The sequence below is a fragment of the Apteryx mantelli genome, chromosome 1, assembly GCF_036417845.1.
Source record: "Apteryx mantelli isolate bAptMan1 chromosome 1, bAptMan1.hap1, whole genome shotgun sequence".
Taxonomy (NCBI): Eukaryota; Metazoa; Chordata; class Aves; order Apterygiformes; family Apterygidae; genus Apteryx; species Apteryx mantelli.
Genome location: NC_089978.1, coordinates 71,815,994 through 71,842,648, shown reverse-complemented (window position 1 = coordinate 71,842,648; position 26,655 = coordinate 71,815,994). Strand labels below are relative to the sequence as shown.

Sequence of the window (26,655 nt, the reverse complement as noted above, 5' to 3'; positions counted from 1 at the left end):
CGTCACAAGGTATCAGTGCCATATTCTGAGCTGCTGTTAACAAGTGATGTTGTATTGGTTTCAGGAGATTACAGCAGGATGCACATGCTGAGAAATTCACTACGTTTATTTCTAATGCTATTCTAAAAATGGTGTATTTTTAGTTGGCCACAATCTCTTGATACCTTGTCATCCACTAGATGGCACACTGACTCTTCTTTATTAAAAATTGAAAGCAAATCAGCTCTCTGGACTGCTTATTAGGGGGGATCAAAATAACAAATTTTGCACAAAGCAGAAATTAAAGGGTATTAAATCTCTAAGTGGACAGTCTAATTCTGCAACCATATGACCCTTGTTCCATGTAGTTTAAGCCTTAAACATTCAAAGTGAGTCTTTTATCAGTGTTTTAAGGTGAAAGAGGGGATATTTTGCAAAGGGCAGTCTCTCCTTTTGTGCTGTTGCTATTCCACTAAGGCAGATTCTCTGTTATACTTTATATGTATCCAAGGCAATATGAAAGAAAAATTGGAAATTTTCATTAAAAACATGTTTTGTATATTTAGATTCTTCTTAAGTTGGATACAATGTTATAAAAGTATACCAGACTGCTTTTTGTGCTTTCTCTTTAACACTGCAGCTGTGATATCTTAAGAAAGGCATTAATTTTAACACATATCTTGGATTTCCTTTGTAAGCACTAAGGAATGTAAAAAGAAGTGGCATCTGCAGCATTTCTTTATCATTATTATAATTGCATATTTACCCCTTTGCTCTATAGAAGTTCTTCGCCACTCTCAGAATTTAGCCCCTTTTCTTTCTGTCAAGGCCATACTGTTCACTGCTGGTAAATCACATTAAGAGTTCTTAGATTTTGCTTGGTATTGTCTTCATCTCTTTTTCTTGGCTGGCCACGAGGCTCAACATGAAAGCAGTGTCATCACAAGAGACATTTAATGGGTTTGTTTTTTACCATCCTAACTACATACCTGACTCACAAAAGTCAGTAAGATATCACTGGGTTTTAGAACAACTTGGTTCTTTGTTGACCCCCTGCACTTCCTCATTGTATTTTCTCCTCCACATAGTTTTATCCCTTTCCAGCCTCAAAATTCATCGCAAACTTTTTGTTTCCAAGGTATTCCGTTATGATCCTTTCTTCATTGTAAGTGCTCAAGTCTCAAACTGTCTTAAAAATTGAACTTGTAATGGCCTTGGAAGTGAATGTTTTGTCTTTCTCAAAAGTTGATGTGAAAAATCTTCGTAGTGAAAGGCAACTACTTTTACACGTCTTAGTATTAGTATTCTTTCTGAAGGAAGTAATGGTACTCTAGGAGCCATCAAAACACAGTCCCTGATTAAGCCTGTAATAAACTAAATCTCTTATACTATCACGAATTCATTTAATGGAGCTCCCAAATAGACAGTGAGGTTCATCTAGATGGATCTTCAGGGACAGGACGCAATACTGGGCGTGATCTAATGAGGCAAAAATGAAATGGAACAATAGATATTTTATGGCTTTGGTGAAGTGAGTAAGAGTCCATGAATGGAATGAATCAATGAAAACCTGTTTAGTTTGCCATTGAACTTTTAATTTCATATTGAAAAAAAAAATCTATACATATAGTGCATATGTTTTCTTCCTACTCCAAACAGCAGTCTGTAAGTTTGAAGATTCATACATAGTAAAAACCTATAATGCACAAAAAAAGAAATGGACTTGCCTATTCTGCAAGCCTGGACTTAGTAACTTTAGATGTTCCGCATCTAATTTTCACTTTAGCAAGCTTGAAGCTCAAAATCAAGCCTTCTCAGACTTTAAGAAAATCTCTGGTTTTAAGAAGCTAAAATCATTAATACTCCTAAAGATCTATACTAGAACATGCTTTGTTCATGCACCCCTGAACTAGGAGAAGATCTGGATTTGGCCTTTGCAACTGAGCATTTTCCCTAATAGAAGAAATTGTAACCACGCATAAGGTCAAAGCAGAAAACAAAATGTTATTACTGGTTGTTGGGAAAATGCAGTCAGTCTCTTCTTCAGGTAGCTTAAAGGAATGCTAGCAGTGTACAAAATTATACATTAAATTTTAAAAATTATTTTCTATCTGCAGATATAATAACAGTAGTAAAGATTAAAATACTATTTTTCTCTATTTGTTCTAATCATAAAAGTATATTTAACAGTTCTAAATATAGAATCACTTTGTAATAGTGCTATCAAGTCAAATAAATTCCCTTTTGTGTGAGATTCATTATATATATATATATATATGTCACAATACGTATGTATTCCTTTCCCGTAACACTGCATTTTAAAAAAATGCTGTACTCACATCAGTCTCAGAAGAGCCCTTTACTAAGCCATCCCTGCTCGAGAAGAATCAGGTTTCATAATATGACTATTATTACTGAATCAATAAGGAATAAGTGGTGGTAGAAATGAACAAAAGGAAAACACTATAATTTCTAGTAGAATAATGCAGAAGACATTTATTGAATCATATGCATTTGAAACATAATGCAAACCTGCAGAATATTCAGCTATTCAGCATCAAAACTTTCAGTTGTATGTATATGTATATATAGAAAGAATATGTGTACATTGTATTTCCCATGTCAATTCAGGACATAAATGCTGCACTCAGTCTAAATGATTTATTTAAAGAATTCTGATACCTCTACAAATTGTTCAATTCCCCAGACCTGCTTTTTCAGTTTACCTCATCTTTACTCAATTGAAGGACTGAAAAAAAGTGAAAAAACACAGCCAAACTTCCATACTGCAAAATTCTGTGCCTACTGAAAGAAAAAGGAGATGTAGGTGTGTGGTTCAGGCTGATAATATATCAGTATTTTCTTAGACTCACTGTTCACACAGCATTAGCTGAGTATGAAGTCTTGTGTGTCAGTGGCATGTGGTACCTCACATGTTTCCAGAACTTAGAATTGGATGACAGTGGGTGTCCTGTGCATGGATCTTTCCATTTGACGGTACCTTGCCGCTTAATAATATACCTAAGAGATTCCTGAAGCTTCTCATAAGTCCCAATTGTCTCCATTTCCAGAAGGATCACCTTCGTATCATTTTGAATGAGGGCACTGTATAAAGCAATATGCTGATCATAAGCAAGATCTTCACAATGAATCGACTGGTGTGTTAGAATGATGATCAGCCGTCTGCTCTTCTGTATCCTCTTTTCAATTGCACTGGCTGTATCTAAAAATGTACAAGAATATGGAGACCATGAAATCTCTCTTATAAACTATTTTGTGTTTAGGCATTTCGTTTCCATTGCTTTTTAACCAGAAATAACCTGTCTCACTTCAATACAGTTTTTTTCATTAGGAAAAAAGCTGAAGGGCTCACAGTAATCAAAGTTTCCTTTCAGATGTTCTCTTTAACTGAAACCTTAATATTTTACCTATACTTAGGAATTGTTAGGAATTTCCAGATTACACCAAATTTGTGCACCAAATTTGTGCTTGATCCGTTTCCATATAAGGAATTGTATACCATTCAGGTTAGTGATTTAAAGACAGATCCTGCAATACTTACTAATGAAAATTAGCCATTTGAGGACATTTTGGTGACTATTACTTCTAAGAGCCTTATTTACTTGTAGAGGGTGCATTAAGTCTCCTGAGCTACAGCATGCTAATTTATATGCTAACCTGTGTATTGTGTTGGCATCCACCCTGCTGCCTCACCTAGAGCACCAAGCAGTGCACAAAGAGGACTTATGAAACAAGTATCAAGTTGCTGAAGTGTCAAATGACTGTGCTGCAAGTCTGGATGGGGCAGCTGTGGCATTTGTATTTCAGGGTGATAAAGGGTGTTTTTCTCCTTGCCCACTGCCAGGTTAGGAAGGGCTGATCAACCACAATTAGGGCAGTAATGATGGAGGGTTGTGCCTAGGGAACTCAAGAGCTGGCATGCTATGGGACAAACATCTGAGTTAGTTTGGGAAGCTCCAAGTCAAGCTTCCAGGAGCTGCTATTCTCAATGACCTGCCATGATGACTGTGTGAAGAACACTGCAGATGAGAGCCTTTCTATTGAAATGCTGGTCCGAGCCAATCAGAAGAGTTTCCTGTAGAATAAAAGCTGGAGTTTGGGTGGGAGCATGTGATGCTGGGCAAAAGGAAGGAGGTGGGAGCTAAGGAAAGGTGATGTAGCATGTTTTTGACAAAGCCACTGATTTACTGATGATATCATTAAATCATTTGCATCTTCTTTTCCTTTGCCAGGGCCTGCTAAGCCATTGCAAGCGTCTTCTCAGTCTCAGAGAGATACAGTTTTTTTAGTCCCTAGATCAAGAATAGGATCCCTTGAATGACTTCTCTTCCCTATTTCTCAACCCTGAGAGTATTCTCCACAAACAATTTGCCTTTCTGTGATGTTTAGCAGTTCTAACTGCTTTCATTTTCTTCTTTTTCATTAAATTAGCCAGATGTTAGGAAAACCTGTGGAATATGAGAAAAATAAGGTAAACAGCAATGGCTGTATGTTTAGTTCCCACAACAACAGTTTTAAAATTCTCTCTTGAAGTTTTGAGATGCAGTCCATTGTGCCCAGGACTGAGAGACCATGGAACTGAGATGGTATATTCCTTTCCATTTGGATTTGTGATGCCATACTTGTGACAGGGGGAAAGATGTGCTGCATGCTGCAAATATTTCAGCTATCATTGTGACCAGTTTTGTGAATGCCAGAAGTTTATATGGGTTCAAAAAGTGGCAGAAAATGCTGTGAAAGAAAAATCTGTCAGCACCTATTACACACAAAAATTCCAGTCTCTGAAGTCCACAAACTACTGGGAGAATACAATAGAGGAAGTATCATGTAAGCCTGTCCTGTTCTTAAATTCTTTTCCAGGTCTTTGCCCATGGCAAATGTTAGAGATAGGATACTTGGCTATGTGCAACAGTGGTCCAGTCATTGCCTATTTTTATGGGGTTTTTTTTATTATTATTATAGATACAGCAGCTCTGGCAGTGTTAGACTCTGTGGCAAAGAACACAATTGGCAGGACAGGAATAGAGCAGAAGGTGATGTTGATGAAACCGCTTGGTTTACTGGGTAATACTTGCATTTGAACCTCTTCAGACAGTTGTTATGTTGTAGAAAATGCCATTAATCAGTATGACCAGGAAAACAGAAGGAATGCTAGTTTAAGAAGGCAGATGGGAGCCCAACAGCTGTGTAGTGATGTTCTTCACTTGGATCATTCTGCTTAACTTTCGGTATTATTGGGAGAACATAAGTTACAAGTTACAAAGCTCTGCTCTGGAACTAAGAGTCATGAACACTTCTCAAAATGATTATTCCATTTCATATCCTCTGAACAGGGTTTTTTTTTCTGAAATACATGGAGTCTTGCAGTGAAAAATATGATTCATCAAATGCTATGATATATGTTCAGGAAAGATCAGAGTAACTAGAAGTGGTATGCATTTAAAATACTCCTGATTAGTTCTGCACTTAGCATATTTTCAATTCTAAGGTTTTGGATTTCAGAATCTGGTACCCTCAACAAAAGGCTCAAGAGCAGAAGATTGCCATTTTGAGAAAAAGCAAGGAATAAACTGGAATCAAGAGAGGCAGGTGACTAAGATGGGAAAGCGTATAGGTAAATGTCCAACTGCCTGGAAGCAGTGAACTTTTAAGTGCTCCCAGTGACAGGCAGATTCTGAATATCTCTTTCATCCAAGTGGAAGCATTTCAGGGGAAGAGAATGGACAAGGAAGGGAAAAACAGGAGGCTATGAAAGTAAGCAAGAAGAGAGCAAGAAGGACAGCAGTCTGAATAAGACTGAAATCAGACTGAATAAATCAAATGAAAGATACTCACTGTCCAAGAATGGCAGCATGAGTCTTCAGTCTGGCAAACTCCTGCTTTACAGGCACCAATTCATGGCTTTGTACAGTAAAAAAGTCTTTGTTTTCAGGCAACTTGTTAGATTCTCTGTTAGTCCCAGAGTCTTCACCTCACTGTATACCATGCACAGTTTTCTTTGTGTTTGCCCTCCCTAAACCACAGCTGAACAGTGATGTCCCATAACAAAACATTTTCCTGTCCCTAATCACTTGAACAGATTGCGTAAGCTTTTATCAATGACAGTTTCATGAACTACTGTTAGTTCCTTGTTCTGTGTCTGGTATGCTGGGTATGGCCTGGCTCGGCCACCTATGTAGCATTTTTTTACATCTTTGTTGCAGTGGCTTTTCTCAAGGGTTGGCAGAACTTTTGCCACTCTCCAGAAGAGAAGGAGATCAAGGATCTTATCCCAGCTCTAGGCAGATGAATGACATCTGGCCCAGTGCTGATTTCAGAAATGTGCAATTGAAAATGTGTCAACATTGGCTTCATGATTTCATTCTGACAGGGAGAGAGCATCTAGTCCACAGAACACCAGAGCACAAGATCAACAGACATGTCAGCTCTGGAGGAAGGCAGAAAGCACCTAGATGCCTGCCAACATAGGAGATAATGTAGAGATGTCCATATGAAAAATAACACAGATTAACTTTACAGATTAAATCCAGTTTGGAAGACAAGCAAAATGGAATAAATGCCTCCTTGATTAATACTGGGAATTGTGTCAAGTGAAAGTAGGTCATTTCAGTGAATAGAAGTTGAACTTCCTGTAACTTGAACACCCTTGTCACAGATTAAAAATCTCTGAGTGATAACAGCAGGATTAATTTCTCAACTTAATCTGTGGTTTTCTCCTCTTCAGTTTCTTGTAGACCTGCTCATGCATGGTTTTGTTGTGGCTTTGCCTGAATAATGCTATGCAGTTCACTACCCAAAGAGCAGGTGTATGTCTAAAAGTGTCACAGTTCAGGCCACGTTTTCTGCATGACCCAAGGAGGTGGTAAACAATTTGTGCTACTACCCTACAGCTTACTTTCCTTAGAACACCACCAAGTGAAGTGCCATTTCATTACCTTGCCTGAAAGAACAACACACACACACAGCTGCTGATGAGATGAGTAGCCTGCTTAGGAATGTAGAGGGACCTCCTATATTCCCAAAAGGGAGTAGAATCGCAATTCACTCCAACTTCACAAGTCATTCAGTGCCTAATATAGTCTGAAACTTACCTTCTCCAGGACATATATCTCTCCCATAAATGCATAATTTATATCCACATTCATTTTCTAGAACACCTGGCAGAATTTGGTAAACAAAATGTTCCACAAAATTCACTTTGCTGGTGTGGCCTTTGGGGTAGATAACATATGCATCATATATCTTCCCATCTGCAAGGCAGAACAAGAAGAAAGTTCATTACATTAACATGGATTAGAGCTGTTTATTGCAAGAGCTAGAAAAGAAATTAGAAAAATAGTCTTTGAAATATATCTAATTTGAATAATAATGCTAATCTGAATAATATATATCACTGGACATGTTTGAAAAATAGAGACTGTGCATATTTGGTGTTTTCTATGCTCAGTTGTCATGTCTTGTGCATTTGTAAATTTGAGGAAACCGGCCTCTGTATTATGAAGGCTGTATCCCAAAGTATGTAGAGTAAGAATTCAATTGACCAGTGCACATTAGGATGAAATAGAGATGAAGCTCAGCATTTGTTATTTCAGTAATACAATAGACTGTTAACAGCCTTTGTCTTATTAGACAAGACGCTCCACTTGAATTCTTCATCCTTGAGGAAATTACTCATTGTTCCCATGAAATATCATATTTCTGAGTAAAAGACCTCTTTACTCAGGAAGTGGTCTTACAGTCAGAACCAAGTACCAAGTCAAATATTTCCTTCTGTCTTTTTTGTTCTTCATTTCTTTCAAATCTGTTTTCCTTTATATCTGTTTCCTTTCTTCCTATCTGGTGGAGATCATCGTATCCCTTCCTTAGCCTGAAGGATTTCAGAAGGCACGAGAGAGTGACGAATCAGGCTCTGAGGTCATATGAGTTTAGTGAGAAACTTTCAGATTCAGACACTTCCATATGATATGCCTCTTCCTCTTTTTTTTTTTTTTAATCTTTTTGCACAATTCTTACTCACCATCCTTGACTGAGTAGTGTTGAAATATCTCCCGATATAATAGGACAATATCAACTCGGAAAGACTGATAAAGTACAACACAGACTGCTATTATTATTAACAGAACTAGAAATCCTATGATCATGAGGACACTGGGATGATCCACTGCAAAGAAGAGAAATAAAGAAAGTATTAGCTCTACAGAAGTTAACGTGTGGGCTGAAACCTCAGCCTCTCATATCCTTACTTCTGGTATGTATTTAAGGAGCTCTCAACAGAGACTGCAAAACTTTTTCCTTCTGAGTTGGTGTAGCCAAAAGAGAGGCCTGTTGCACCTCTGTTTTGCAGAAACATACTAAGGAGAGTGTAATTGTTGCTTGCTTTGAACATAGACAGAAGTATACTAAACTACCGCAGCTGGCAACAATGTACAAGTATTTTGTAACATTGTAACACTGTTAATAACATAAACAACAACAGTATATATGCATTTTGTAACACAGCTGAGCATAAGTATAAAAATAGTAAGTAGCCACAAATGGGTAAGCAGAGACTTGTGGTATAGATGTACAAACAGGGTACAGACAAACGTGCAAATAATAAAATCTGTAAGATAAGAACAAAGTATGTAAAACAAACAGGAAACCAGAACAAGTCTTGTTCATAAAAATTAGATAAACTATTTTGGAGGTAGATGAGATTCTCCCCCTCCTTTTCCTTTGGGTAGCATAAAATACCAATGATGAGTAAGGAAAAATTAGAAAGAAAGAAGTCACCCACTTCAGTTCCAGCTTCCCTCTTGGAAGAGCTCTTGAATCTGATCGTCAGCCTTAGAGACTACCAAGGACTGCAGCCATCAGTTCTGTGCTATTGTCAACTTGCAGCTAATTTTGGATAAGGTTGTGATTGACATTCTTCTTGGGAATATCTGTGTTCCTGTAACAGCCCAAAGTTCCTCTTGCTCTGTAATTCATGTAATTGAAGTCAGTCTAGATGTGTACATTCTCTACATGACATCTGGTCCTGCTGCAGTAAGAGATGATGGGAGCTAGAGGCAAGATAATTTCTAACTTCCTCCAACCTTAGGGAGTTCAAAAGCTTAAATCCACAGACTGTTACAGCCTCAAAGGTGAAGAAGACATTTTTGGCCTATGTCCTGGATGTATTGAATTCATCCAGGATTCAGTACTGAAAACAGTATGAATTCCAGATAGCCAGGTTTGAAATTAAAATATCAAAGAATTTATACAGCAGTTATACAAGGAGAATGCATTATCCTTTTGGAAGGAAGAGTAATGGTAGTTGCCTCATAGTAGAAATCTGCTCCAGAACAAGTAAATGATACATATTTCCATTCCTCTTGGTTTTAATATGTAGACTCAGAGCACTTCCATGTACATTTTCTTTTCGATGGCTAAACCAGGGTAAGAGATTTCTATTTGCAATCCCTCTTCTTCACCTACTTATTCCTGCCCAGTATGACAATTCATCACCCTCTATTTGTAATAATACAACTGCTTTGGGACTTTTCTGTGGTTTCTTGGCCATTTAAAGAGAAAAAGAAACATCATGCCATCAGGCACCTGATGAAGCCTACTTGCACCAGAACTGGGAGGTCTTGGGAAACATCCCTCCAATAAGATTAATGTGGGCAAACAAACAACCAGTTGCCTTTATAGGGGAGTCTGGCTATCTAGTAGCAGCAACTATGTCATATGGTGCCTATGAAGGAATGTTGCCCTTGTGGACTTCTTCAAATTTATGATTTGATCCATTTTCCCCATTAATACACACACAGACAATATCAGAAAACTCCTCCCACTACTTGGTGAGGATGATCCAAGGAACAGATTGCCACTGTTTCTTACTATTTCATTTGTTGACAGTGTGCTTGCACAAACACTGTTCTAACCCATTGCCTACATATCTGGCAAATAGCTAGAAAAATAAACAAGTTCTAACAGCAGCTTCTGTAATTATGAACCTTAAAGGAGCTGTTTACATTTAATTTTCTGCTGATCAGACCAAGGCTGAAAAAGTCATAACTTTCCTGTGCTTATAAAACTTGTAAAGCCTCAGACAAGAAACCCCACAGGAGTCTTCCTGGAAGAGCAGGTTCAGTTCTCAGTAAGCCTCTCATTTCTCTGGAATAAATCATCTATAATTCAGCACAATGAGGGCAGCAGCCAGAAGCCACTTTTGGAGGCCCTGAACAAGGCTATTCCGATCCTGATGTTCCATTTGACTTCACTGCATCATTTAGCATCAGAGAGTTCATGAATAGTCTTTTAAAACTACTTACTTGTATTCAAAAGTAATGAGAATACATAATTATCTGCTCACAAAAAAAACAATATCTTAGAGACCAAAGAAAATAAGTCAGAAAAGAACATCTGAAGGCATCTCCGGACAGATGCTGAAGAACTTTTTTTATAACTTCATTGGCTTTGTAGTTGAACACACCCAGATAGTAAAAGCAGAGAGCTGGATCTGGAATTCCTGTCCACATCCATCTACCAGGGATGAGCCAAAAGGTTAGGTCCGGTGTTAAACATCTCTGAGGAAGAGTAGACTTGATGTTCTGGGCTGAACTCAATTCAGAATGATGGGAATTTCTGGCATCGTACATAGCAGAGAGTTCACAACAGGAAGATTTTTATTCCTCTAGCCATTTTACACCTGTTTGTCAATGAGAAGTGAGCAATACTAACTCAGGAAGAAACAAGATGATACTTGCAGGTCAGACCCATGTAATGCCAGTGATTTAATCACCTCTGAATGAAGACAGGGGACTAGAAGAAGCCAGTAGCAGCTTATATTTTAATTAACAGGGAAGCATTTTGGAGATGTTCAGACAGCCCTTGTATTCCCTAGAAGACAGATTCAAGGGATGCTGAAACAATGTTCCTATCCTGACCTAGCTCTGCTGGTGGAAGGAATTAACACTTTCAGTATTTCGACAATTACTTGTCATTGCCTCTCTGTCAGGAGTTAACAGTGTCCCAGGTCTGCCAGCAGAACTACTCCTGTGAGTGTCAATCTATTGCACTCAAAATGAGCTGAATTTGCTTGAACAGTACAGCTAGTCAGTTTGTCTCATATTGGAGAGATCATATCTTCCAGCATGAGAGGTACCAAGCAGCTGTGGAGGGCAACTGGGAGTAGTCTGGCAGGCAGAGTCCCTGCCTCTTGCCAGGTGTCTGGCAAGACTAGCTACATCTTAGCCATGAAAGGAGGAAGAAAAGGGAATTAAAAGACAAATTCCTCAGCCTTACAGTGAACAGAGACCAACACCACACAAAAAGTTATGCAGAAGATCTCAGAGCGCATCTTGTGGTAGAGAGGAAATGTGGAATATGTGATGATCGCCATTTCTGGAATTACAAAGGGAGACTTAGGACTGAAAGATATGGCAGGAAATGAGGCAGCCCATATTTTCTGTAAAGAAGGATTAAGAGACATCAGGAATATTTTTAAGAACATTAAGGAGTCAGAAGATACCAGAGAACCTCAGGAAAAATGGAGAGAAGAAAGAAGGGAAATTGTGTTGCAGAATGGTTCCATGTTGCCTGGGGATGAACAAAGACTGTGCAGGGGATGGATGAGATAAGACAAAGAACTTCCTCAGCATGAGAAGAAGCAGCCTGTGAATGTAGCAGCAGCAGTTGAAAGATGCAGACATTAGCACTTCCTGATGGGATAGGTGAAAGCAAGAACATAGTTATAGAAATTGTCAAAGTTCATAGCCAAATCCTCATTAAAATTCTGCTTTTAAAACAGATAAAGAATTTGTCTGATTTCCCTGTGTCTGAAAGACAAAGCGTTCCTCATCTGGATAATGCCAAATCACACCAAATGGAGCTGACTGCATTGCATTACTTCTGGTAACTGACATACGTAGATTATGTAGATCATTTCTAAAGAGCTAATTAGTTTCTCTTAGCAGGTGTTGAGTTGCAGCATTTATCTCATATTTAAAAAGACAAGTGAAAATAAATCCTTAGGACAGATACTACATTCACCTTCCTGCACTTTTCTTCACATACACATGTGAATATGTGCATATTTACATAGCATATATCCTAAACTGAAAAATACACTTTTTTCCTGTGAAAAGTTAAGCAGTTTTGCCAATCACAACCTTTCCTGGCAGTATTAAGGGAGTATATTTTTTTGCTATGAAGATAAAAACAAACAGCTGTCACCACCCTTGCCTGTGATAGAAACCTCTCATTTTTTCTTCACTGTTCTCTTTAGCAATTTTTTATTCTTATGTGGATTACTATTGTTATCAATGTAAATTATTAATTAATTATAATGATGCTGCTAACAATGAACTAGTGGTTAAAGTATTTAATCATGACTCAGACGATTAGAATTAATTCCTGGTTCCCATTGAATCTTTCTATGTGATGGGCCAAATCACTCTTTCAGCAAGTTTTTGAAGAGAGAGACTATTTATTACTGTAAGACTGAACAGGTTCTAACACAGAGGAGCTCTAATGCGATTACACCTACATCGTTTTCACTTCCTCCATTAACCTGTCATCTGTGCTACTGCACACCATTTAAATAGTTCATAAAACGACCCCAAAACTGCCTAATTTCAGTAGCAGGTGGCAGAACACCTATTGATCTCCTACTACCTATCAGAAATCTGTGCTACAAATAATCATAATGTAAGCCTTGCTGAATGTCATGAGAAAAATCCAGAATACAGAGCAAGATTGTGTGTGAAAGCCCATTAACATTATAGTAAGTGGGCGACAAAAGGTAGGCTGCAGAAAAGACAAAGGAACAACCATAGATTTTTTAAAACCTGCTTTTTCATTAAAACAAAAAAAAAACAAAAAGAACAATACATATTTTTACTGCATATTTACAGGGCGTGAGGCACAAAGAAATCCCTGCAGCATGTTTATTATACTTAGAGGCAAGCTATCATTGTTTTAGCATAAATATCGCTGAGCTGTGTGAGGAGCAAGTGAAGAAAACTAAAGCAGAACATAACCATTTCTGGATGTAGCATTGCTTACACCAACAGTGGTGAATAACAGAAGCGGGCATCTTGACAATAGCAGCAACAAGGAGAAGGGGATAGACATCCACACAAAACAGGCAGCAGCAAAGTGGGTCACAGTCAAGAGCTTTCATGAACATTTACTGAAGACCTATGGATAAAAACAAAATAAGATTTGTGTACAGAAGGAATCAGACTTAATGAATCACTTAATGAATACAGAATATCAAATATATTCATTCCTTCACATAGTCATTCCTTCATATAGTTTGTATGGGGGTCAATAAAGGACTTGTATTGGCTGAATTAGAGCAGGAAGCATTACTCAGTACTACACTCCAGTTTCCTTCCCTTTCATGCAAGTACACTTCCACACTCAGGTAATTCAGCCAGGGCTGATGTGTGCTGCTAGCTTCCTGAGCTGTGCTACACTCTCACTCACTTAGTAATATCCAAATAAAACATCTCCTCTTACCTTCCTTCAGTGGGATTCTGTGCTGTCTGCTGAATCATGACCTATCCTCTGTTATAATTCACCTACATCCCTTTCTCTCTAGGCTACAGCAAGGAAATATGTCTAGGTTTGAAGCCATAATCCTGTAGGAAGTCATAAATAGTCAAGAATGGTGCATTACATGTTTCTGTGCAGATCACAGTCAACCTGTTCCTACTCTTTGCATCATTCTCTCATAGAAAACTAAGTCAAGTTAAAGGCCTCTTGATTTCTTCTCAAGGTCCCTGGTGACTCAGCATATCTGAAAGAATAAGAAGGGAAGCCATTGACCACAGCTTCTTGTTGTGTCTCCACAGGCACAATCATCTGTACCATAGGAGTCAAACGCTAGTGCTGGAGACAGTGTCTGCTCCAGGGTCTGACTACCACCATGGAACAAATTCCCATAGGAACTAAAGACCATCTTAGACCTCACCATTTACTGCCTTTGCCTTTCCTTTTCTGACAGAAATGACTGGAACCATGACTTCAAAAATGAAACCAAGAGAAAGCTTTCAATGTGGCACTCACAACTCTGTCTGGCACACAGTCAACAGAGGGAGAGAGGATGAAGCCAGACGTGGCCAAAGTTAATCACACAACTTAATGTTCAACTAAAAAACAAGGCACTACAGTGATGGATGCGGTATGGGAAAGAGGAAGGGAGGGAACATGAGGGAAGGAAAGCAAACTGGCACACTGGCAGCTGAAACTCTGCTTTTAAAGTTTGCTTATTTTCTGTCATTGTTCTGCACTAGAAACAACAGCTTGATTCTCAAAAGAAGGTGAATCTCTGCTTCTCACAATACATTTTAACAATGCTGACAAAAGAAGAGGTCAGTTCTTTGCCAGGCACTCATTTACAGATGCTCCTTTACAACATGAATCCTTTTTCTATAGCAGACTGCATTAAACCAGTGTGCTTCAAATTCAGGTGCAATGCATGCCTTCAAGGCAAGAGAAATTTGCCACTAAGCATGATCATCCTAGAAACAGGATATTCTTCATGAAGTGCTGGAACATTGTCCTGTTCTTCATAATCTCTCACTGGTACCATTTGAGTAATGCCCCCTACCGGGCAGAGGCTACCCTGAGAAATTTTGTGGCCTACTGAAGCCATGGAAATCTTGCTTCTGACTTCATTACATAGCAGACTCTTTTTTTCTTTTGTTAATGGAAATAATAATATCACCAACATATTTTTGACATTTCAAACTGAGTGTAAAGACTGTAAGAATATAAAAAGAAAAAATCCTACCCTTACATTGTTCCTTCATTTTTAATGTCACTGTGGCCTTTGTGTTCTCCATTTCATTCATTGCTACACATGTGAAATTTGCCTGAAGATCCTCCTGTTTTATTTCAGTAATACGTAAAGTGGTCTCTCTATAATACTCTTGATCTTGTCCTTCAAAACTAATAGAGAGAAAGAGCTGTTATTGTTGGCTGTTAATACCTAGGCACAATTTGCACAGAAGAAAGATTATTCCATGTTATATGTACTTACAAATGAGTTTCTTCAAGAAATCTTGAAAAATCTAAGTTTTTTACAGGAATGTTATTCACATCCCATGTGACAACAGCAACAGGCTGCTTCTTAATCCCCAGACGGGCCTGACATTTCAGAATCAATGCAGCACCTAATCAAGATATAGAGACTTGTAAATATTCCATGAAGAAAACAAGTATAACTATTTTCCTCATAACATCTTTTTCTACAAATCTTCACACTATCTTCCAGTTTTGCCTTAACAATTCTAACTTTTTTTCTGAATTAAGGCTGAAATAGGATGCATAGAAGATACTTAAGAAGAAATAGTAAAGGAAGGTTTAAACAAATGATCCACTGTAGCAAAAAGGATTACAAAACGAATTATTTATATTTCTATTGGGTTAGGAAGGCAATATAGACTTCACTTGGTGGTGCTTAACCCACTTAAGCAATTGTTCACAGAATCACAGAATGGTTGAGATTGGAAGGGACCTCTGGAGATCATCTAGTCCAACTCCCCTCCTCAAGCAGGGTCACCTAGAGCACGTTGTACAGGACCATGTCCAGGCGGGTTTTGAATATCTCCAGAGAAGGAGACTCCACAGCCTCTCTGGTCAACCTGTTCCAGTGCTCTGCCACCCTCACAGTGAAAAAGTGTTTCCTCATGTTCAGATGGAATTGTTTGTGTTTCAGTTTGTGCCCATTGCCTCGCGTCCTGTCGCTCGGCACCACTGAAAAGAGTCTGGTCCCATCCTCTTGACACCCTCCCTTCAGATACTTGTACACATTGATAAGATCTCCTCTCAGCCTTCTCTTCTCCAAGCTAAACAGGCCCAGCTCTCACAGCCTTTCCTCATAGAAGAGGTGCTCCAGTCCCCTAATCATCTTCGTAGCCCTCCGCTGGACTTGCTCCAGTAGTGCCACATCCCTCTTGTACTGGGGAGCCCAGAACTGGACGCAGTACTCCAGATGTGGCCTCACCAGGGCTGAGTAGAGGGGAAGGATCACCTCCCCTGACCTGCTGGCAACACTCTTCCTAATGCACCCCAGGATACCATTGGCCTTCTTGGCCACAAGGGCACATTGCTGCCTCATGGTCAACTTGTTGTCCACCAGGACTCCCAGGTCCTTCTCCGCAAAGCTGCTCTCCAGCAGGTCAACCCCCAACCTGTCCTGGTGCATGGGGTTATTCCTCCCCAGGTGCAGATACCCTGCACTTGCCTTTGTTGAACTTCATGAGGTTCCTCTCCGCCCACTTCTCCAGCCTGTCCAGGTCTCTCTGAATGGCAGCACAGCCCTCCCAGGTGCATCAGCCACTCCTCCCAGTTTGGTATCATCGGCAAACTTGCTGAGGGTGCACTCTGTCCCTTCATCCAAGTCATTGATGAAGAAGTTGAACAAGACTGGACCCAGTACTGACCCCTGGGGGACACCGCTAGCTACAGGCCTCCAACTAGACTCTGCGCCGCTGATCACAACCCTCTGAGCTCTGCCATTCGGTCAGTTCTCAATCCACCTCACTGTCCACTCATCTAACCCACACTTCCTGAGCTTGCCTATGAGGATGTTATGGGAGACAGTGTCAAAAGCCTTGCTGAAGTCAAGGTAGACAACATCCTCTGCTCTCCCCTCATCTACCCAGGCACTCATTCCATCACAGAAGGCTATCAGATTGGTTAAGCAGGATTTCCCCTTGGTGAAGCCATGCTGACTACTCCTGATCACCTTCTTTTCCTCCACATGCTTAGAGATGGCATCCAGAATGAGCTGTTCCATCACCTTTCCAGGGATGGAGGTGAGGCTGCCTGGCCTGTAGTTTCCTGGGTCCCCCTTCTTGCCCTTCTTGAAGATTGGAGTGACATTGGCTTTCTACCAGTCCTCAGGCACCTCTCCTGTTCTCCATGACTTTTTTAAGATGATGGAGCCTAGCAATAACATCCGCTAGCTCCCTCAGCAGTCATGGGTGCATCCCATCGGGGCCCATGGATTTGTGGGTGTCAAGTTTGCTTAAATGATCTCTAACCCACTCCTCCTCCACCAAGGGAAAGTCTTTCTTTCTCCAGACTTTCTCTCTTGCCTCCAGGGTCTGGGATTCCTGAGGGCTGGCCTGAGCAGTAAAGACTGAAGCAAAGAAGGCATTCAGTAACTCTGCCTTCTCTGCATCCTTCGTCACCAGGGCACCCACCCCATTCAGCAATGGGCCCACATTTTCCCTAGTCTTCCTTTTGCTACTGATGTATTTGAAGAAGCCCTTCCCGTTGTCCTTGACATCCCTTGCCAGATTTAATTCCAGATTGGCCTTGGCCTTCCTCATCACATCCCTGCATACTCTGACAACGTTCCTATATTCCTCCCAAGTGGCCTGTCCCCCTTTCCACTTTCTGTATACTTCCTTCTTCTGCTTGAGTTTTGCCAGGAGCTCCTTGCTCATCCATGCAGGTCTCCTACCTCCTTTGCTTGACTTCCTACTCATAGGGATGCACCGCTCTTGAACCTGGAGGAAGTGATTTTTGAATATTAACCAGCTCTCTTGAATGCCCCTTCCTTCTAGGGCCCTAACCCATGGGATTCCTCCAAGTAGGTCCCTGAAGAGGCCAAAGTTTGCTCTCCTGAAGTCCAGGGTTGCGATCCTACTTAGTGCCCTGCTGCCTCCTCGCAGGATCCTGAACTCCACCATCTCATGGTCACTGCAGCCAAGGCAGCCCCCGACCTTCACATCTTCCACCAGTCCTTCTTTGTTTGCTAGTACGAGGTCCAGCAGCACACCTCTCCTTGTTGGCTCCTCCACCACCTGTGTCAAGAAGTTGTCACCAATGCTCTGCAGGAACCTCCGGGACTGTTTGTGCCTAGCTGTGTTGTCTCTCTAGCAGATATCAGGGTGGTTGAAGTCCCCCATGAGAACCAGGGCCTGGGATCGTGAGGCTACTTCCAGCTGTCTGTAGAAGGCCTCATCGACTTCCTCATCCTGATCAGGTGGCCTGTAGTAAACACCCACAACAGTGTCACCCATGCTAGCCTGCCCTTTGATCCTTACCCATAAGCTCTCGACTCGCTCTTCATCCACCCCTAGGCACAGCTCAGTACATTCCAGTTGCTCTCTCACATAAAGAGCAACTCCGCCACCTCGCTTTCCTGGCCTGTCTTTCCTAAAAAGCACGTAGCCATCCATGACAGCACTCCAGTCATGCGAGCTATCCCACCATGTCTCTGTAATGGCAACGAGATCATGGCCCTGCGACCGCACACATATCTCTAGTTCTTCCTGTTTATTCCCCATGCTGCGTGCATTGGTGTACAGGCATTTCAGGGAGGTGATCAAGCATGCAGGTTTCCCAGGGGGGGTAAAAGAGGGTCCTCCATAGCCACATCCCATGCGCATTTCCCTGGCTGCATTCACCTGTTGGAGGCATCCTGACTTGAGCAGCCTTTTGCCAACTACCCTGTCACTATAACTCTCCCCTTCCCCCATCTTTCCTAGTTTAAAGCCCTCCTTACCAGGTTGGCCAACCTGTTGGCAAAGACACGTGTGCCCCACTTAGTGAGGTGGATCCCATCTCTCCCCAGCAGTTGTCGATCTTCAAACAGGGTCCCATGGTCATAGAAACCAAACCCCTGTTGCCAACACCAGCAGCGCAGCCAGCTGTTAACTTGGAAAGTCCATTTCCTCCTCCTCTCATCCATCCCCCTCACCAGCAGGATTGAGGAGAAGATGACCTGGGCTCCCAGACCCTTGACCACCATCCCCAGAGCTCTGAAATCCTGCTTGATGGTCTCCAGTTTGCGCTTGGTATCATTAGTGCCCACATGGAAGAGCAGCAGAGGGTAACAGTCTGATGAGTGGACAAGCCTTGGCAGTCTTTGTATGACATCTCGTATTCAAGCCCCTGGCAGGCAACAAACCTTTCTAGACAAGAGGTCAGGTTGGCAGATAGGTGCCTCCGTCCCCTGCAGCAGGGAGTCACCCAGAACAATCACTCGCCACTTCTTCCGGGTGTCCCCGCAAGGCACAGGGTCTGTTGGTCCAGTTGCAAGCCATGCCCATCTCCTCCTCAGCCTGGAGGGCACTAAACCTGTTCATCAATTGCAAGTCTTCAGGAGGAGTAAGAGCCTTTCTCCTCCTACAAGGAGTGACCAGTTTCCAGCCTTCTTCCACAGTGTTATGATGTACCATTTCACATGGCACAGAGCCCTCCGGCAACTCCACTGCTGTGGGGGGTTGGGACTCCTGGAGCTGTATGGTCTCCAAGAATACTCTGTCTATCTCTTGCTCATCTTCTTGGATGCTACACAGCCTACTGACTTCCTCCCATAACTCCCTTACCTGACGACACAACTCGTCAACAACAGCACACCTTCTGCAGGAGAGCTGACTGTCAGCCCAAGCCTCACGGAGAGGCCCCAAGCACTCTCTGCAGCCTGAGACCTGTAGAGCTGCATCAGCTGTCAGAGGGTCTGTCTGGGTCCAAGCCTCTGACACAGCTGATGCAGCAACTCCAACAGCTACTGGGAAATGTGCTCAGTGGCATGTCATAACCATATCTGAGGAAGCGTACACTAGTAGGATTGGAAACGAAGGTGCCTTCTTGCACCCTTCTGCGCGAACTGCTGTGCAAGCTACTGCCTCTGTTCACTGCCTCTGCTGTGCTCTGGGAGCTGTGTTTTAGGCCTGGCTCTTATATAGGCCTCTCCCTAGCACTACTGAGGAATAAGAAAAGTAAATGGTGGTTTACACACAAACTTACAGGGAGGCGACATCATTTAATTTCAGTTTATGTTATCTCAGGTAAACCTGTGTGCAGACTGATGCCTCAAGTTACGGGAGGTGAATCTGATTCACTGAGAATATTTATACTCCTCAATAAAAGGGAGCCAGAGCACAAGCTCTGCATCACTGGCTGTCCACACTGCTATTTGTTAGTTCACTCCTTGCACTGCTCCCACTGTCTTCCAAGCAGACTAATCTGCTCTACAGGGGATAACCCAAGCCAACATAGACATGAGCCAGTCGATGCTCCTTGGCCTCAGGACGTGCAACCAGCTCCTTGCTCTCTTTTATTCATCAGCAGAGACGCAGCCATTAGTGTCCAAATCAGAATGAGAGGAAGGAGCATCTCTAGTTGCAAAAATAGTCCAAACTTCTCTGTAAAGGGTACTATCAGACAGTTTCAAGGGATTTAGTTAAAGCCCTCTTTGGAGTGCATGGAAACTGTTGCCCCTTCAGCTGAGATGCGATAACTGACTGTGTAAGTAATCCTAGTCTATCACAGTGAAAGTAGAATAGGTTGTTGAAATCCCCTTAAATTGCAACTTAATGCCTAAGTAGCCCATCAAATATATCTAACTCCACATCACTGTTCCTGGGGTGAATTAAAACAGGTAAAAATTATAGTGCAAAAATGTAATGATAAATTCCGTTATTAAATCTTCTTGAAAATCCCCAAATTTGCTAGGCGATCAAAAAATGCTGTTTTAAAAAGTGATTTAAAGTCTGTACTTACCAAGATCCACTTCTATTACATCATTATCTTTTGGAAATAAAATTTGAGGAGGCAGTGGTGAATATTTTGCTTTAGAAATTAAAGAGAGAAAGAGGGCACATATTAGAAAGATGGGAAAATGTGTTTTATAAGATAATGAATACAACCTGTACTGCTACTACTTTAGCATCTCAAAGTAAAATTGCAAACTAACACTACAACAGTGTTTTGGAAGTCTGCTGGGATCATCTGATTTTACTGCTGTAACCAAACTTTTCTGGCGAGTCTGTATATGTGAATTTACATATTAATAGTTTAAGTATTTTCTCCCCATTTATTTAATTTTTACATTTGTTCATAAAAATAAAGAAAAGGTTTTATTTTGTCAAGTATTATTGCATTTGCTGAATGGAAAAAAACAAATACAGTTATAGGCTTGTGTGTTTTCTCAGTTGCTTATGTTGCTCTTAAGTAGAGCATAAATTTGTTTTTAAAAAGAGATGAAGAAATTCCTTCAGACATTTGAGAAATTACTCGTATGAATGGTATAAAATTTATGCATTATATGAAATGGGAACACAGTAGCCTACAGCTGCCTGTGTTCACCTTTGTTTCACCCCCATCTCTATAGCCTGACATCCGAGTATGTCCAAGTCTTGGGCCTCTGTGCACTGTCTGCACACATTAGATACAAAATGCTTCTCATTACATCAGTCTGCCATGACACTGAACATCCCTCATCATAAACTTCCATGGTTTATGGGAACACTGCTTTTCCATTGATATATTTACTTTCCCTCTCTAACAGTAATTGTTATGAACAAGCCAAATGACATTTAGCCGCTCGACTTGACTTAGCCATTCAGTTCATCTGGGATTTTTTTCCCCTGTTGTATTTTTCTTCTTTTCTTGCCCTTTACTATCTATCTCATATTTCCCACTCCAGCCATTTTGCTTGATCTCTTTTTCCTCATTAAGCTTTTCTTTCTCAAGGCACCTCTGTGAATCCCATAACCACAGTTTCTCCAAAAAATCTGCAGGAACATATTTAACCCCCTGGTTGCCAGGCTGTCAGAAGAGCAATTCTCTTTCCTCATCCTAACTGTTTTTCATTTTCATTAGCCGGAGCTGGGAAAAAAAGATGTTCAGGAGAAAGTAATGTCATAACTATATAACAATGTTAATTTCTTAAGAGGTTGAAGTTCCTCTGGGTCTATGTGGATCTGCAAGGCAATGGGGATTTATTTCATTTACTTTACTATCAAAACCACAAAACAGCTTCACTCAACCACTACACGAATTCTAAGGGCTAATAAGAACTTGAGGAAGCTGGTGTTAAGTATTTTGAATTTGATTAAAACTCTGGAGTGGACTCAAGAGACCAAACTCAGATTTCACAAGTTATGTTGCAATCCCTTCTTTCCACATTGATTTCAAAAAAAGTCAAATTAGATTTGAAATGAAGGAATCTGCCTGGACGTGACAAAGGCTTCTGTGATTTTGGATGGCTTTGTGCCAGATAAAAAAGAGCAATTTTCAATATAACTCAGACAGGACAATATCCTTGACTGGTTAGAGAAGTTCTGATGAAAGCACATTCAGACAAAGCTGAAGTGTTAGTCAGAGAGCTGTCATGTAGACCAACAGTTTATTACAGGGTAGAGGTGGAGGTGAGGCGTTACACCTCCTAACCTAAAGTATAGTAGTTTTCAACACAAATCTCTCCTGTCTAGCTCAGAATAATCAGAATGAAAAGCTGTGCTGAGATCGGGACACAGCAGCAAAACTGGAGTGAAGGCTCCTATCTTCTAAATCAGTATTCTGCCCACAAAGCCATATGCCTTCCCACAGAAAAAAGCTCTGATATTAATCTGCAAATGAACATTATCTATTTTTTAAATAAAAGAAAAAAGCAAAAAACACCTAACTCCTTTTGCATTGATCTGATTGCAGAACAGCAGACACATTTTGAAGTCTTGAAAGTTGATACAATCTGGAATGGATGACTGTTGGCATGTTCTTCCCCTGACTGCTGTCCAAATACTAGGCCTCCCTGAGGAGACTGCATCCTAGAAGTGACCCCAAAGTTCATACATCTCAATCATGTTGGCTGTATTCCAAAAAACAAAGACAGAGTAATCACTGAGCTCCACTCCATTTCTGCCTATGTATATACCCCATTTTGGTCCTACACAGAAGATAACTCATTCAGGACAAACTCAACAGCATTTGTTAGCCCTTCTGTCAAATAAATGATAGATAATCCAGAGGCACCAGAAGGTATTGAGTTGCAGGCTATTAGCACATCAGTGATGCAATGAATCAGATCACCAAGTGATCCTCATTAGCTACATAACCTTCACCCCAAAGAAATAGAAAGCAGAGCTTTGTGGCATCCCACTAAGGAGATGCTTCACTCCAGAACTGAGCACTATCAGACAGCCAACAAAACCACAGTATGTAACTAGAGTAATCAGACTTTTATTAAAAAAATGATTGAAGCCACGTAAGAATGTAGTCCTATCCTACTCCATTTGGATTCTCATCCACAACATTCACATATAAAAAGCTAATTTAAAGTTTCATCAACAAGTCACAACAAACTAACAGAAAATCTCTGTAATGTAAAAAAAAAAAAAAAAAAAAAAGAGTTTCCTTTGCTTTAAGGAGACAGGAATCTTAGCAAGCTATAAAATCACCATCTTACCATTACTTATGAAAATTCTTGTTGCTGATACATTAAACACATTTCCATTGTGTGTGTAGGTAAATTGACAAGTATAATATCCATCATCCTCTTCTCTTGGATTGTTAATAAAAATATATTTATCTCCCTTGAAGTATCTCTCTCCTTGTAGAGGTTTGCAATCCTTGAAAAGAAAGCTTTCATTATTTGGCTGCATATAGCTACTCACAGTGATCTGCTTTACAACTGCACTATCAGGGTTTTATTTACCTTATACCACTGGATGATAGTAGCATTCTTATAATTGTCAAATGTAGGACAAACAATTTGTCCTCTTCCAGTGTTATTTGGATAACGTATCTGACTTGGGAAACATATTCCTTGCTTGTACGGATGCACCTGCACATTTATGTTGAACTCTTTTGTGACATTATCTGAACTTTAAAAACAGAATAAAGGTATGTAAATGACAGCATATTTATATGGGATATATTGAATATTTGTAGCAAATGTGAGTCCTGTTTTATAAACACATGGGTGATTACTGTAGTTCAGTTGCATTTTGATATTTAGTTACCCTTTATAAAAATAGCAATTGCAGAATGAAAGTTACAAAAATCAGTGTACACCATGAAAATGACTATCGCTTACATAGACAGAAGAACAAGTAGAATCTATTATTAAAACATGCATTTTTTTTCTAGTCTTACACCTTTCATTTTTCAATGTTCCACTTACTAATGTATAACACAAGTATAGTTTCCAGAATCTTCTCTAGAAGTTGGCAAAAACCAAAGTAATCTTTTTAAGGAAAATATTCGTGATCCCTCTTCTTCTGCAGGAATTATTTTGTTAGTCGCTGCATGATACCAGGTGACTCTCACATATGAACTCTGTGGGGGGCATTTTACAACTAAAGCATCACCTTCCATTGCGTCATCTGCAAATGAACAAAAGACAAAAGATCTCAGATTAATTAAACCTTAGCCTATTGAAGACAGAGGAGAACTGAGTATTTTATCCTTTACATTTTATATCCACCCAGTAGAAAAGCACAGTCCAACCCCAGAAGAAGCCATGCATTCACGCACCACATCCTGTGACCTCCCTGCATAGTTTTGACCTGTTCTAGCACAGGGCAGTACCATTTTAACTAAAGACACTTCAAACCATCAGAAAGTTCAGCAGCACAGCCCTGTTCTGGTGGCTGAGCAAGTTCCTGCCCACCAGCTGAGCCGCCACAAGTCTAGGTCCACCTTCTGAGGACATGGTGAGATGCTTTCTTCTGGAGTCATCTCTGGTGGCTGAAGACACACTGCCTCAGGTCATTTTTCCTTGCCTCGCTGGCCTGCCAGCTAGGCCAGCAGAACAGAAATATGTGAATGTTCCCTTTTCTACTTTTGTGCAAGGCCAGTCAGATGCCTCCCGCTACCAGAGAAGATGCATGCACACTCTGCAGAACACGTTTTGTTCGGCTAGCTCTGTCAAGGGCACAGTAGCCTCCCACAGAGAAATAACAACAAGCAATTAAGGAACAAAAATGTCTTAAACTACCTTGGCAATTTCCAAAATAAATCTTAAGTCTTTGATAACACATCACCTCTATTCCGGGCAAAACTGTCAGCTTAAACCTAAAGATCAAACTTTCAGAGACAATGTATAGCAAACTCATTCCCAATAGACTTTTTTTAAGAAAACATTGGCTTATGGAGCAAGTTATTTGCAAAAATAATAATTAATGTGTAGTGACAGAAAAATAAATAAATTCAAACCAGACATACAGTAAAAAAGCTGATTTTTAAATTGGAAAATACTGATTTGTTGAAATGAAATTATGTAAATCTTTGCTTCAAGTCCCACTGTTATTCAAAACAGGGATTTAAACATAGGTCTTTCACAATGAAAAGTATTGGCTTTATCATTGTACTACAAAGTTAGCCTACCTTACTTTGGTCTAACACACATTTATTTCTACAACAGAAAAGTGCATCTGCCTTTTTAATGAAGAAGAAGAAAATCAAGAAATTTATTTTTTTTCTCCCCAAGTGAAAAGCTAGTAGAAGAAGGAAGCCTGTAAATAAGGTCATCAAAACAAACACCAAAATTCAGAAGAGGTTCTTTTTGAAGTTCACGAGAAAGTAAAAATATTAAAGTGTAACAGACAGAAAAGAAGAATCTGATGGAAAGGTGGAAAAACAGTAGAAAGAAATAAGAAAAAAAAGCAGCTTAGGAAAACAAACCACATGTGCACTCACACATTCGCACACACACAAAAGAGAAAACTGGAAAGAGCTGGGAGTAAGACACTAAATCCTTTTTTTTTTAAACTGAGAATATTTCAACTTTCAAATATGGCAGTTGGCCCAGAGTAACTTTAAACAGGCAATATTGACAGATGGTTTAAGTGCCCAAATACCTGACTAATGAACTGGCTGCTGAAAACAGATACTCTTAAATGAAATTTAAATTGCATTTTGGTGAAAAGAAGGATGAGAAAATCAGCAAGGCTGGAGATTGGGCAAGTTGGTAGAGGAGTTACGATAAGTCAAGGAGCAAGAAAATGAGAAAAGGTAACCAAATAAAGAATAATGGGGAAAGTCTCTCCATCAAAAATGACACTTTGAAGAAGTATTCTCACTTCCTGGCTGTAGATGTGTAGGTGCACAAGTCAGGTGGTAAGTCCCTCTGTCTGTTGAACAGTTGGGTTCTGCTCTGGATCTCTTTCTAAACAAGCTGTCCTTCCCTTTCGGCATTACATATAGCCTTGCTTCCTAACTCAGGCATCTAAATTAGGCACATCATTCCCAAGCACGTCATTTTCAGACCATTGCCTCCCATGGTCCCTGCAAATACAGTGGGAAGTGTCAGGGGTGTCAGGAAAGGGGCGCATTGCCCCACCAAGAAGGGAAAATATTGGAAATACAGCATTCTTCAGGAAAACAATAGAGGAGGAGAGAGAACATAGAGAAAATGAAAGGCCTCATCTAAATTCAATGATATCAGTGAAAAATATCTTGGCAAATCTTTCAACAGAATTTGGCCTCTTAATAGATATAATTTATTTGTAAATTAGCATTCATACTGAAAAACTGAGAACATGGGGTAATATTTAGAGATATATACCTTACAGTATTTTTCAGACAAATAAGCAGCCAGGCTGGAGACTAGAACGACATGAGTGCTCCATAAGGCTAAGTCACTGGCCAGTAATGATTGCAGGGATAGTCCAGCTGACCTGTCAGAAAGAACCTGTTGTTTTGAATATCTGCCATGTCCAGGGGATCACTATTATTACACTGCATTTGTGGGTGAACATGCCACAAAACAGGATATTAGAAAGCATTTTTAATGAGCAATGGACCTAGTCCCGAGGAAGGTCCCTAGGTCAGCAAAGAATCTATGCATGTGCCCTGTTCGGTGAGATCTAAACGTGCTTTTAGAGACTTTGCCCATCTGGGGCCTAGAATACCAGCTGTTCTCAAATCCTTTCA

At 40.4% G+C, this 26,655-nt stretch overlaps 1 protein-coding gene across 1 annotated transcript in view; it reads right to left on the bottom strand.

The window, feature by feature from the left end:
• Positions 1-2,448: 2,448 nt before the first annotated feature.
• The window catches only part of IL1RL1 (interleukin 1 receptor like 1), a 36,824-nt gene continuing 12,617 nt past the window's right edge, over positions 2,449-26,655 (bottom strand). Inside the window, 9 exon segments of the mRNA XM_067294820.1 lie at positions 2,449-3,202; positions 7,092-7,250; positions 8,018-8,161; positions 14,768-14,925; positions 15,017-15,149; positions 20,500-20,568; positions 23,186-23,348; positions 23,435-23,603; positions 23,903-24,104. Of these exon segments, the coding sequence (XP_067150921.1) occupies positions 2,856-3,202; positions 7,092-7,250; positions 8,018-8,161; positions 14,768-14,925; positions 15,017-15,149; positions 20,500-20,568; positions 23,186-23,348; positions 23,435-23,603; positions 23,903-24,104 (1,544 nt within the window). The 3' untranslated portion in view covers positions 2,449-2,855.